Here is a 14,279-nt window from a genome sequence, read left to right as displayed (position 1 = left end):
CTAAATATGTTAATACAAACCTCCACTCTGTCGTGGCTCATATGATTTTATTAGATCGGACATGGTCAAAGAAGAAGAAAAAAATCGCCTGCGACGCAATTGTCTTTCGTCTCATTGAATATTTTTAATTATGTCCTCGATTTGGATATTTCAAATATCTCTACGATATCGTTCAGAAATGATATATTTGACAGGCATGTGTGAATGGTGAAAAAATGATTTTTTTATATGTGGGTGGGAAGGGCTGTAATTTTCGCCTGGCACCCAGGTGGCAGCCATCCTGGGTACCAAAATACATGGCGCAGATACATGATAATTATTTATTTCCACTATATCCTTACTTGAATACCGCAAATGATCTCATCCATGAGTCGGACCCTCTCGTCAGTTCTTCGAGCGATCTTGAAACGAAGTCTTGCCGAGATTCTGCTGATATAACCTGAAAATAAATAGTATACCCGTTCATTATTGAATCAGAAAAGGTTGGCTTTAAAGTGAACTCCTCAAAAGGGAAATATAACCATTTAGAATGACTCATTCGAGAAAACAGCACTTCAAATATATGGGTTCCATTGAGGGTGGTTACCCTAACAATTATAATTTTATTTTGAACGGCAATAAATAACATCTGTAATAATAAGTTTAATAAAATTAAGAGATGGTCTTTAAAACTTCATGTTATCTTTATGACTCGTTCATTTCCTGTGGGTCTATTCTATACTTACCAACCGCTAAAGTGATAAATATTATCAAACTTCTCTTGGCTGTGATAAAATTCAGAGCGAGATAGACAGTTTTGACTGCTTAGACGGCTAACTTATTGTAAAAATTATAATACCTCATTACAAATATGTAATAAATACTATCACTTTAGCGGTCGATAGTCGCCATGTGTATAGAATAGACCCGCTGGTGACCTTTGCAGTATAGGTCGCGAAATAAAAGTTGAGGCGAACACAGATACGGAAGATTGTGTGTATTGGTGCATTTATGAGGCAACGGGCATTGCACAACATACGAGAAACAGCCATTTATCTTGTTTACGCCTGCTTATTGCGCTTATAGTGAGAATAGGACAATATGCGTACCTATACGTTGATGTCGAATTAAAAATTTGAAATACCCTGTTTGTAAACAATGCGTCTGTGTGAGGATTGCTTCGCCTCAACTCTTGTTAACAGATCTATACAAAGAATCACATTATTTATTGCACATGCGTTTTTAACAATCCTTATCTGGCGGAACCCTAGAAATGTTTCACAAAATATCAAAGAACTCCCATCTTACTGATACATAAAACGGAGGTGTTTCTTACAATATATTATTATAATACGTCTAATTCAGTGCTGCCTTGACTCCAGATCATTATACCAGTCAATTCTTGACTTGACATGGTGGCTTCGCTGGCAGGCTTTTAAGCTTGTATCTTAGAGCTTATGAGCTTGCTTTAGTATCTACATATGAATGAAAAAATGTACACTAGAGGTGAGTTGGAAATACTGTCACCAGTTTGTGTACTCAAGTTTCGGATGAAACTACCCATACTCAGTATGTGTGGCCCAATTAACTTATTCCAAAAAACTTGTGATGATGTCATCGCGAGTCGCTGTTCTGTGCACTCGCCAGTTGGTAGACTTTTAACACTATTGACATTAAATGCGCGTGAACGAGATAGCACTTGAATATAGGTACCTATATTTAAATTTATTTGTCGATTGCGTTCGAATGTATGAATAATAGGTCATAAATTTTGTGTCGCAGCACACTGGTGCGATGGCGCATAGGCTTAGGCTTGTTACATGACCGATCAAAACATGTTTAAAATAATAAAAAAACACTATTATTCATTTTTGTAAACAAGAATATTGTAACCTAACAGAAAAACAACTCATAAATTTAAAATGTGTTTAAAATTTTATAATAAATGGGACTTTTCGACAAGCGGAGATCAGCGTATTTTTAGCGATTCTATTGATGCCGATACACAGTCTGAGTTCCCTGAGCCTATACGTATTTCAAATACTAATATGGAGTTGGTTTTAGTTTCAGTTGAGTATGAAACTTTTGTCGCATACGCACGCCAAACGCTCTATATAGTATTCCAAATACTATTAAGTATTTTGGAACAAGTTTCTTTACTAAGTATTTTTTTATAATGGTAGTAAGTATACTTAATCTTCAAAATCGACCAGTTTTCCCATCTCTAGTGTGCACAATTGTATCGTAAAGCCTAAAATATGCCAACACTGGCTTCGTTTAAGCAGGGTTTAACTGATTTAAAAAAACCAACCAATGCCATCTGTAAATAAATTGTATTCTTAGTTAAATAAAGAGGAATCCGTATGACTAACAAACATCCGTATGTCTTAACAAAAGTTAAAAGCCCTCCACCAAAACCCGTCCCGTACCACCCTCGGTCTTAATCGAGAGTTTAACAGGACCCTTCAATTGGTGATGTGATGCATCTGAAACAATTGGACTGGGAGTGTCCTGGGAGAAGATGCCCAAGACTTAGGTTGCTACGCTCAGAGTGAGCTCTGACTGAGTTTACTGAGTTTAATCTAATGCAAAGTGCCGGGGAGAGAAAAAGCACATGGAAATTACTAAAAAGAAAATGAAGTTACGTTGTTTGTTAAATCAAAAGAACGAAGCTAATCATACGGACAGCAAAATTTATGTGAAGAGATCTTCACGCCCGTAGTAAGACGCCGCAATTTTTTTAAAAGCAAGATAATTGGCCTTTGTAGCAACCAGGTAGGACGGGCCGATGGGTCCAACAGCTGGTTGGACCGACCTGAGCATTTCCTCCCGTTCGGAGCACATACTCAGACACTCCCATAGGATGTGGTTGGCATCCTGTATTTCCCCTCCGCATGGACTTGGCTTACAAGTCCAAGCTCAAAGAGCTTGCCAGCGAATCCTCCATGGCCAGTTACAAATTGACTGGTGTAATGGTCTGGAGTCAGATATTTGGTTATCTCCATTCGCCACTGTATGTCTGGAAAAAACGTGTATGTGTGCCGGCCCTTGGTAGATTCGTCCCACTTTCGCTGCCAGATCTTAAAAGCCGCATCAAGCGACATATGTCTAATCAGCCTACCTCCACCCTTCACAACTGTTGTCAATAGTAAATCCACGCACGTGTGAACATGGTATTTATTACCTTCAATAGATTTTACGCTACTTGTAGCTATATACTCAATATGTACCTACTTTAAAAACAAAAATCATTTAAAAATGTACAAACTTTGAACGGGTAACGTCTGCAGGAGTATGGCTGCGACTCCTAGCAAAGCAACTGAGCTGACACGGTGATAGTAGAGATAGCAGCATAACGCAATCTGGATGGGAACGACCCAAATGATGTGCAGGAACTTGAGAACGGAGTCGAACCGGTTCACGTCGTTTGACAGTAAGTTTACCACTTGGCCAGCGGTCGTTTTTCCCAAGGAACTTGTACTCAGCCGAAGAATCTGGAACAATATATACTATAGTAATTATTTTGTTGGATTAGATACAGAGGACACTTAAGTTGTGATCAAATTGAGATGCATGTCACGTCACTGCCACGCTGTCACAGCGACTAATATATTCTATGGTTTCGTTATTTTGCAGAATATTTTGAGCGATCACGACCTCTCTAAATTCAATTATAGAGAGTGCCAACTCTAATGTATTAGTATTTTGAATTATTATAATTATTCATGCTAATTTAAATTAGTTTTAACAGTTTCTACGTGGGCAGAACCAACCTGCAGACCATAGATAATAGACAATATTATTATAGAAAATACATAGTGACAACCACTAAACACAAAAAAACGCGATTTTGACATGAGTCGAAAATGTGCAGGCATGTATAATATGGTAAAAACGTTCAAAACGTCATGCAGGTGTCGATGCAGTGCAGTTGAACGTGAGGTGGCCTCATTGTTGTTTTGGCGATTTCGGCAGATTTTGCCAACTGACAATATTCGTTTAAAGGTTCAAAATGTGCTACGGGATGGGAGCATCAGACTGATAACATTTTAAACACCAAGAAAAACGACATTACACATTTTGTTCCCGTAGCGGCAGCTTACTGTGACGTCACGTGATAGTCCGCCACATGCACCATAATATTATATTTCGCGCTTTAATGTTACCGAGACTAGCTGAGTCAGTCCGACCTCTTTCTTTTCTCTCTAAATTCTTCTTTAAAAACCATGGTGCATGGTTGTTACATCAATCCCGTGCGGCTCCGTATCGGGATACAAAGTGAGCACGTAAAAGCTTTTATTTGACACATGTTGAAGCGTCATGGAAGGCGGCCCTGAATATCCACGGTTGTACATACATGACGGGTGGAAATGAGGAACCAAAAATTAGTGCTTGAGCCATGATGGATTTCTTCAAACAATTTACCCCATTGCTGAGGATGATGAATACTGAAATATTAGAAGCGATATCGAGTCGTGGACCCTGAAGGCAAGGGAACGGAAGGCAATTGATGCCTTTGAGATGTGGTGTTGGCGCCGAATGCTTCGTATTTCTTGGATGGAGCACAGGACAAACCAGTCAATCATCCAGAGATTGAAGATAAAAGAACGGCTCTCGACAATATGTCTGAGAAGAATTCTGCAGTTTTTCAATTCAGACAACCTGGAGAGACTGGTAGTTTTGGGTAGCCTCCAGGGAAGACAAAGCAGAGGAAGAGCGTGGAGCGACCAATTGAACGAGCTGACTGGGGGCACCATCCATTCTGCCCTGAGAGAAGCGGAAGATCGAGAAGGATGGAAAGTCTTGGTCGCTCAAAGGATGGCAATTGTGGTCACGATCCTCAGCCATGAGTGCACGACCAAGAAGAAAAAGAAGCGTTGTCATTTCATCCAATCTGGAACAATCTTGAGCTGATCTTATTACCTCAGTCACTTCTTCACAATCGTTTTTAGGATTTTTTAATGGATGTATTAATTATTCTTTATGCCTCTCAAAATTTTATCTTCATATTAAAAAGAATGTAACATTTTTCAACCAGATATAATAATATGTATATATTAGGTTTTTAATAAAAAAAAAGTTAATTATTGATAAAAATCGTACAAGCAAGTACTTGTGTGGTATCCTATATTATAAACGACAATTTTAAATAATATTAAATTTATGTTACATTTAAATGCTATATAAATATATATGTAGAAAAACGTTTTTCTTCAAGGCTATGATAAATATAATTAAGTACCTTTCTATATATGAGAGAACAGCAAGCGATTCTGATCCTCATGCCCAATTGCTGTTGCCTGAGAGTGGTGTGATGCTGGATGAAAACGTTGGCCAGCGAAAGAGCCACGACTCCTCCAGCGTATGCCAGGGCGTAGTTTCTGTTCTGACCTGCTGTGGCTCCACCGGCTGTGAAGTAGCCAAGGAGCAGGGCAAGCAGAAGTGGCTGGAAGGACCTGCAAGAAAAAATACGTGTGAATGACCATGTTATAATCAATCCATTGCTGGGTGAAGGATTCTCATCTCAGCTGTTAGCATTACTCTCTTTAGTATACGTTCTTCTGTAGGAGTTGATTCAGCTGCCTCTTGCTCTACCTTTTGCAGGGTTTTGGAGCTCTTCGGTACCATTGTATGACTAGATATTTGTCAAATGATTTTTGATAACATAAGTAGGTCGTTTCAAAGAACTGTCGTGAGAACAGTTTGTATGCTTATGAGTGTGTTAAAATGTATCGATCTGCATTCGTAACTCAAAACAACCAATTTTTGACTTATTGTCTTCTCTCACCATACCCACGAATAATGCGTATCCGGAAATTTGTACGTAAACAGTTCACCGCAGGACACTTATTCGTGCGCCGCAGTACGTGAAACATGAGTTCGTGTAACATTTAATCAAATGACGAGTTCTTCGTTAAACATTTCACCGTGGAGTATATTTGTACGTATGCTACAACATGTGGCGAATTTTATGAGATGTCTTTACTAGGTGAGGTTAGGTTAGGTTAGGGTTAATCTAATTGGAACAGTACTATTTGTAAACTATCGCCGCATTTTGTAAGATACGTACAAATGTATTTGACGGTGAAATGTTCAACGAAGAACTCGTCATTTGATAAAATGTTATACGAACTCATGTTTCACGTACTGCGGTGCACGAATAAGTGTCCCACGATGAACTGCATACGTACAACTTACATGTAACCCGAATAATGTAGTTTAAACAGAAGAAAATGTCTATATTTGGTCACGTATTTTTTCCGAAGTATACGCCGTGTAAATGAGACTTCTGCCATTCTTCGTCCGACCCTCAGTTGGACCGGTCGTCTATTTCGAGTGGAAAATTTCTCAGCTTTTAAAAAGTTTGCGATATTTTACGGCGAGCGAGAAGGTCATTTCTCGTCTAGAATAATTGACAGTAATACATTATATCGAAGTAGGAATCACGCACACTCTAGTGCACGCCAACCAAGGTCTTGGGAAGTTACTCCTGGGATACTTTTGGCACAAATTATTTGAAGGGCGCCTAAAGTTCGTAATGCCACGGTATACGCCTACATAACGGGTGTGGAGACCTATAATATAATATAGTAAGATAGATAACTATAATATAGTAAGTACACACGCACGTTCTTGCTCGATGGTTTTACGCTGATTCCAACATGTCTCAACGTGTGTACCATCTGGCTCGATGGTTTTTTGTTCGACATCGAACAAATTGCGCTATCCGAAAAAGATTGAAGGTCTGTAATTCGTGCATGATGTAATTTGAGTGAGGGAGTGAGGACGCACCGGCAAGGCTAGTGTGGCCTCGCTCTCACTGGTGGTCGAAGTCGTGACGGTGCGACGGTGGCCTCACAGCGTCTAGTGCTCGACTGTGTGGACGCAACGACGAGCATGCTTCCAAGTCAACATGCTCGATCGAGCAAAACCGTCGAGCAAGAACGTACGTGGGTACTAGGCTTTAGAAATCGGGAGCATGAGTTGTTTGTTCTACCGAGGCGCAGAACTAATCTGCCATTGGTGATACCAATTGGGAGGGTAATAACTCTATTCAACCAAATCGCTTCGGATGTTGATATATTCCATCTACGTGAGAATGAGTATAGGTGGGCGTTATTTTATAAATTAGGGACCTACTTAGCTCATTCGGTGTACTTCCATGAATCTAATTTATATTTTTTGTACCTATTTACATTATTCTGTGTACACATATTATCAGGGTTTAATTGATTTTTAAAAACTAACCAACACGATCTGTAAATAATTGTTGTCTTAGTCCAATAAAAACAAATGCGTATGACTAACAAAGTTTAATGTGCACTATTTATGGCGGATCATAATAGCCTACCTCCACCCTTCGCTACTGGCACACGCAAAGACAGCAAAAGTGAAATTTTATAATAACCAAGTGCAAGTTCGTGCAAGCGCGAATTAACCATTTAATAATATTATTAAATTTGGAGGCTGGGCTCAGGTGTAGAGTTGGGTTTCGGGAATTCTCGAGAAATTTTCGAGATTTTCCATCCCGAATCACGAGAATTGAAAATTGTAACATTTCGGGAAATCCCGGATCTCGAGAATCTTTTCCCGGTATTCGAGATTTCTTCATTATCAAATATTATTGAAAAAAAAAACGATTTTCTATATGAAAAAAGTGGACAGAAAACACAAAACGTTCAAAGACTGATCCGGGCAAATTTGACATAATTAAGCCAACGTCGACTCAAAATGAGCGCAATTTTTGCAACATCAGGGAATTTTGAGTCACAAAAGCGTACGCGATTGTCAGACGCATCGATTGACAGTCTGTGTTTTTTGAAATTCTGTCTTAATAAGTAATGTTTTGAATTATTTTTGTTTTCCTACTTCTATTTTGTTTGTCTTCTTACATGAATAAAAAGAAAACATATTTTTTTCGAATTTGTCTATTTTTACACTGATTTTAGGATTTTTATCGGTTTTTTAAAATTCTCCGATATGTCGAGAATTCTCGAGAACTCTTTTCTGGAAATGCCGAATCTCGAGATTGAGATTTTCTCGGAAAATACCCAACTCTACTCAGTTGTAGTTGTTCACTGCATATGGCAGTAAAATCACAGTTCGCGTTACGGTAAAGCGAATACTAACTTGCAGCATACATATTGTATAAGAACCAGCAGGCCGTCCAAGATATACTGGCAGATGAAGGTCTTCGCAATCGCCCTCAGTAGACGAGGTTTTGTCTTCAGCTTCTTGCATCTCTCGATTTCTTGAAACCAGCTTCTGGAAAGCACAAAGAGAGCATTCACATTAAGATAAGTTTGAAATTACTTGCAGCTATTGACTTTTACCAGGATACAATAAAACTCAATGATAATTATGTATTGGTATAATTTATTTATTACAACGTTTTTATTAGCTCGTATTCTTGTTTGTCCAGTACAAATCTTGCAATCGATTTTTAACTAACTTCCCGACTAGCTAGACATTTGAAACTTTTAGAATATATCAGAACACGATGCCAATGCATTTTTTCAATACTCTTAGCCATCTTTAAGCAGAATTGAATTCATTTTCAGTTAATTCTGTTTTGTATGGAAAGTTATTTCAGAAAAATCTATAAAAAGACTATTATTGGTGGCTAAGTGGGTCCTAGCAACTAAATTATTAATATATACGTGCGTTACTATGGAAATCAAAATGAAATGTCAAAATGACATTTCAGTATTCTATATTTGTTTGTTTTTTATTTACTTCATATCAAATACAAGTTTGAGCATATTGAGCATAATACAGCATACGAGCACAACAGAAAATTTAAAAACGTTGTATACCTATAAAAAGTTCTTTTTATTAATTATTTTTATTGAAAATAAATAATTTTTAGCATCTCAGAAACATATAATATATTATAATGGAACATCATAACCTTGAAATTGCGCATTTGCGATTTCTTCTACTGCGCACGAATTACATAGGGTAAATTGAATTGACATTTCCGACTGCTCTTACACGAAACCTATTGAATCGTTTTCTCTCGCTCGGCGTCGCTCTAACTACGTCATATTTTCTGCCAATACTATCGAACCTCACGCTTATGAGCTCTCTATAGAGTTCGATCCGGAGTGAAACAACTCGGTGAGCAGAGCTGAGTTAAGTTTGAACAAGTTGAATGGTCCGAGTTTAATGATATCAGACTCATTTACAATGCCTAGTATAAATATGACATAGTGAGGAGGTAAGTTATATTAGTGACGCTTAGTTCATGTACAAGGGTTTATATGTGTGTAGTAACACAGCTAGATAGGGTGGATGACTTGGGGTTGATCGATAATATAATATTGAGTAGGTCACCGCCATCTTTAGATTAATAAAGCCTGAGCATAACTTTTTGCACAAGCAACGAGTGTTCCACTTTTCAGCTGTCAAAATCAGATCCCAGATTGCTTGACATATTGATTCTCCCTTTCTCGTTTCAAATTGAATTATAAAAAATTCTCAAATCAAATTTATTAACTATCAGTGTTATTAATAAATAATAAACATGCCTGTTATTCATCAGCTGTCAAAGTCAGACTAGTCCTTCACACAAAAACCGGTGGTAATTTCGATTTCCAAAAAATATGTAGCATTGATCTATGCATTACATTTGTAGAAGGTGTGTTAATTTTAGTGTATTATTTATCATGTAACTTATCTATTCAAATCAAACCATTCCCTGTGTGAACACGACAGACGCGTCAGTATGAGCACTCTATAGAACAATGACAGGCAATGACAGTTCATACATAGACAACAACGGGAGGGGCGGAAAAAGTAGGACCAGTCGTTGTGAATGTATCGGCTTTCTACTTGATTCGGCAATGAGTAGGTGCATTGCAATAGTCGAAATCACACCGATCGAATATACTTAAGGCCGTGCATTAGTTGAGGCACGGTCTAAAAAGATCGTTGCTAGGCGATGCGCGGATTGCGGGTCGCGGGTGCAAATGACGCCTGTCAAACGAAATATTATTTGTCATATAAATCCAACATACGTCCATTTTATGTTCTGTTTATATAGAAAGCGGCCGTGCATATCCACGGTTGTGCATATATGACGGGTGGTGGTGGGCACTTTAACGTATGTTCTATTAGTAACAATAATAATATATTCATTGACATGTTTTCTTTTTAAAGTAAATGGGTAACGTTTTTAGTCATCTTTACACGATTTTAGAATTAATTGGCCCGTCGCCATCACGCAGCAAAGTGACGTGTTCCTGGCTCGACATTCTCTCACTGAATGGCGAGCGAGTCCAAAATTTCGTCACGTCAGTTAAAAATTATTTGGCGTTTCACTGATGCGTCACCTTAATAATAGTACATAATTAGCAACTTAGGGTATCGATGAATTCAACAAAAGACAATAATTTATTGTCATTGGGGAGATATCATGGAGAAGGGAGTTACAGATACAGTATCAATCGGTTTCTTACAATATGTTATTTCGCCATTTTTATTCTACGTGATTTAGATCATTTTACTTCTGACAGATTGATTCAATTTTCAATGATTATGACATGTTCCAAGTTAGCGCGTTATAATAATAGGGTATAGGTAAGTACTTTGCGAAACAATTTCGCCTTAACTGATTTTTGAGGCCAGTCAATTGCGAAATTCTATGTTTAAAATTGGATATCTACATAGTGAGTAATATGTGAAAATGTGTTTTTTTTAAATATGGCATTTGTAGGTCTTTACGCAAAAAATGATACAAATAGAGATATCGACATCCTTGGTTAACACTATTGCAATATATGTGAAACCTATGGTTTGATATGGTATATTAGACAAGTGCTAATCAACCTTTTCGGGTGTGCAACATTTTAGATCGCGGGATTGATTTTGGTCGATCTTACCATATACCAGAGGTGAAGGGTGGAGGTAGGCCGTTAAGATCAGTCATAAACAATGCACACTAAAATTTGTCACTCATACGTTGTTTACCCTAGATTCTTCGATTATCTCTTAATTATCTTGTTAAATTACACACGTAAGAAAACGGGCCGCTTATTGGAACGCCGTTGGTTTATTTCTATACACTTTAACTTATATTACTAAATTATATCATGGTTTATCGTTGTTTTTATTTTTAAAGTACCAAATGTCACTCTGACGTTTAATAGTTTGTTTATATAAGTATATTGATTTAATACAATAAATGAAGTTTTAGAGCATACATTATTAATATATTTTTTGTGTATTAGAAAATACGTATTACAGTAGCGAAAAGTTGAGGTAGGCTGTTAAGATCCACCATAAATAGTGCATATTAAACATTGTTAGTCATATGTAGGTATTTGTTTTTATTGAAATAAGACTAAAATTTACAGACGGCATTGGTTAGTTTTTAAAACTCAATTAAACCCTGCGAAACCAAGCCATAATAAATAATAGTCAAGAAATACTCATCTATCTATAAAATGTTTAAAAATTGGCAATTAAATCATACATAACTTTGGATATTTTATAGATATAATAATATGTTTTATCTATTATAGTTTGGTTTAGGCATGGCATAATGAATTAAACAAAAATGAACCAACGATATACTGTGGACGCATTATATTGTATTCTTAATCCGATGAAAACAAACAATAAGTGTGAATGAAAAAGTGTTCATCGTATCGCCCAAACTATACCTAAACTATTACGGTTTGGTTTAGGCAGGGCTTAATTAAATTTTAAAAGCTAACAAGCACCATCTGCAAAATATATTTTTCCGACCGTGTCCAATCCCAACAAGATCATGTGGGTCTCCACAGAGTGGAGATTTGTATTAACAGATTCTGTTTTTTTATTACGAGAAATGGATGTCAGCCACTTGCTCAACCTATTAGGTCCATACTCTGACTTCTGACTAATACACAAATTGAAAAACAATATGTGTACTTGCCAGACCCAGGATTTGAACCTGAACGACGCTTAAGCCGTGCGGCCATCGTGGGCAAAATATAAGCTCAATTCATTGGCAACAAATAAGTATAAATGACAAAATTTAGTATGCATTATGTATGTCGAATCTTAACAGCCTACATCCATCCCTTGACACTGGTACTGACATATGGACAAATTTTAATCAAAACTAAATGCAGACATTGGTTGCAAAATCGGTTATCTGTACTTATTTGTCAGTGTCATCATGCTTTGTCTCGATACTAAACGCGGTTACATGTAAATTGTACGTATTACATATCACCGTAGCATAGTTCGCTGTGAGCTTTCTTATCGGAAAGAGATGACCGTATAATATACGGTCATCTCTGTAATAGCACCGGGATGAAAAAAATACGCGGTGTTCGAGTAGAATTGCACACAATAATGTACCTAACCTAACATAACCTAACCTATAATAATCCAGTATATCGGCTATTTTCAAAATTTGTTCGCCGCTGGCTTCCTGTAAACCGACAATTTATCAACGTTTTATTTAGACATGAATTTTATCTCAGTACATACTATACGACTCAAAGAGGTTGGATAGTTTTTAATATACCACCATATATTTCCGATACAACATTTCACGTTTGATACGGCGAACTGCATACGTACAAATTAACGAGACACGTAAAACTACTTTAATAGTGTTATGTTGCAATAAAACACTCAACTTGTAAACAATATGAATATTTTAATGGTTTTAAAACTTTCTGACGAAGTGAGAGCCTCCTTCGTCACTAGCATTTAGAGTTTAGACAAGGGGTAGTGAACCTGGTCCCTTCCGCCCACTAGTTAGCGTTCCTGCTTTCATGGTGGGCGGTAGAGGTTTTAAAAACATTTTCATTATGCTTTCATAAAACTCGCCGTGACAATTTAAATTTTCATATCTTCATTTCATATTTTGTGGAATCAGGCTTTAGTACTGAATCATATTATGGCCAAAGAAAGAAACCGGGTCTAGGACGATTTGGCACCGGACAACTGGACGCCACGGAATTCGAAAATAAATAGACGTTAGGTACTTACACGTACTTTAAAAAAATATATTCAATATTATTATGTATAGGTACTTCAATGATTATATTATGATTTAATAGTTGGTAAGAATGTAAATATGCAGACGTAAACAATGATTTAATCGTGCATATGTTTAAGTTCCAACGAAAAAAGAGTTTTTTATTTAATATAAAGCCTTAGGCATGGTAATTCTCAATCCGCGATAAAGAATACATTATGTTAAGAGTAAAATGAATTCAATCTACTAAGTAGTAGATAGAAACTGATTAAAATACCTCCTCTACAAGTGTCTACGACAGTGCGGCGTCCAATTGTCCGGAGGCCAGTCGTCCCATTCCCGTAATTATTATTATATGCTTTAACTTGCTGTAACTCTTTGCTTTTTTTTAATGTTTGTTTTATAAATTGTATACAGTAAAGTTACTGCCCTACTTTATAAATCACCATTACTGTGAAACCGGTGGGCGGTTAGAAAATTTTACTACTAACTTAGATACAAAAGTGGGCGGTAGGTATAAAAATGTTGACTACCCCTGGTTTAAAATTACCATGGCCCCACAGCAATTGTTTACCAACCGTTTTAATATATTAATAATTGGTATTAAAAATAAACTTACATCTCTAGTTTATCTCCCAGCGGCTCAGACAGATCCGAGTCCAGCGGTGAGCCAAGGTCATGAGAGACCAGATCCCTCTTCATGCCCTTCCAGAAGAGCGGCAGCATCCAGCAGAAGAACATCTTGGAGAAAATGTTGGCATTCTTCCTCAGGTTCGCCTTCCTCGTCATAATAGAGGCGCCGGCCTCGGCCTGCTTGGCCCCGACGCATTTCTCGACGATGACTGCCAGGGTACGGGATTTTCCGGCAGGATCTCAACCACGAGGTTACACAACCACGAATTATTGTATTCTTTTAAATCTCAAATGAGATATTGATCACAGTATTTTTATAGTTTAAACCAAGGAGTTCTTTTACACAACCACAAATTGGTTTTTTTTTTATCACACCACTAATTATTTATCCACCAGATTTTGGTAAAGTGAGATAATAATCACAATCTTTTTATTGTTTACACGACGAAATCCTATTACACAAATAAGCTGAATTAAGTCTCATATTAAATTCACATATATTAATAGTGCATTGTGTTTTTAAAATAAATAATTGGCACCTGTCAAAAAAACGGGTTCCGAGAAAACATCTGAAGAATTCTGACAACTGGTTATTGCTATGATCACTGCGATATGAATATTAAATAAATAAGTACGTCATACAATATTAAATAATAATTATAATACGTATTTAAAAGACAACATGGCT

General features: G+C 37.1%; 1 protein-coding gene across 1 annotated transcript in view; it reads right to left on the bottom strand.

Annotated features, from left to right (window-relative positions):
* LOC147068882 (ATP-binding cassette sub-family C member 4-like) overlaps positions 1–13,889 on the bottom strand; it is a 50,488-nt gene extending 36,599 nt beyond the window's left edge. Inside the window, exons 1-5 of the mRNA XM_085951466.1 lie at positions 13,578–13,889; positions 8,110–8,244; positions 5,222–5,435; positions 3,248–3,473; positions 342–439 (exon numbers count right to left, since the gene is read on the bottom strand). Of these exons, the coding sequence (XP_085807592.1) occupies positions 342–439; positions 3,248–3,473; positions 5,222–5,435; positions 8,110–8,244; positions 13,578–13,747 (843 nt within the window). The 5' untranslated portion in view covers positions 13,748–13,889. The remainder of the gene's footprint in view (positions 1–341; positions 440–3,247; positions 3,474–5,221; positions 5,436–8,109; positions 8,245–13,577) is intronic.
* Positions 13,890–14,279: the final 390 nt, after the last annotated feature.

Source organism: Rhyacophila brunnea, unplaced genomic scaffold (genome assembly GCF_057557595.1).
Source record: "Rhyacophila brunnea isolate RB1 unplaced genomic scaffold, BYU_Rbru_1.0 scaffold_24, whole genome shotgun sequence".
NCBI lineage: Eukaryota > Metazoa > Arthropoda > Insecta > Trichoptera > Rhyacophilidae > Rhyacophila > Rhyacophila brunnea.
The sequence above is the reverse complement of the archived record's forward strand: the minus strand, read 5'-3'. Positions and strand labels throughout refer to the sequence as shown.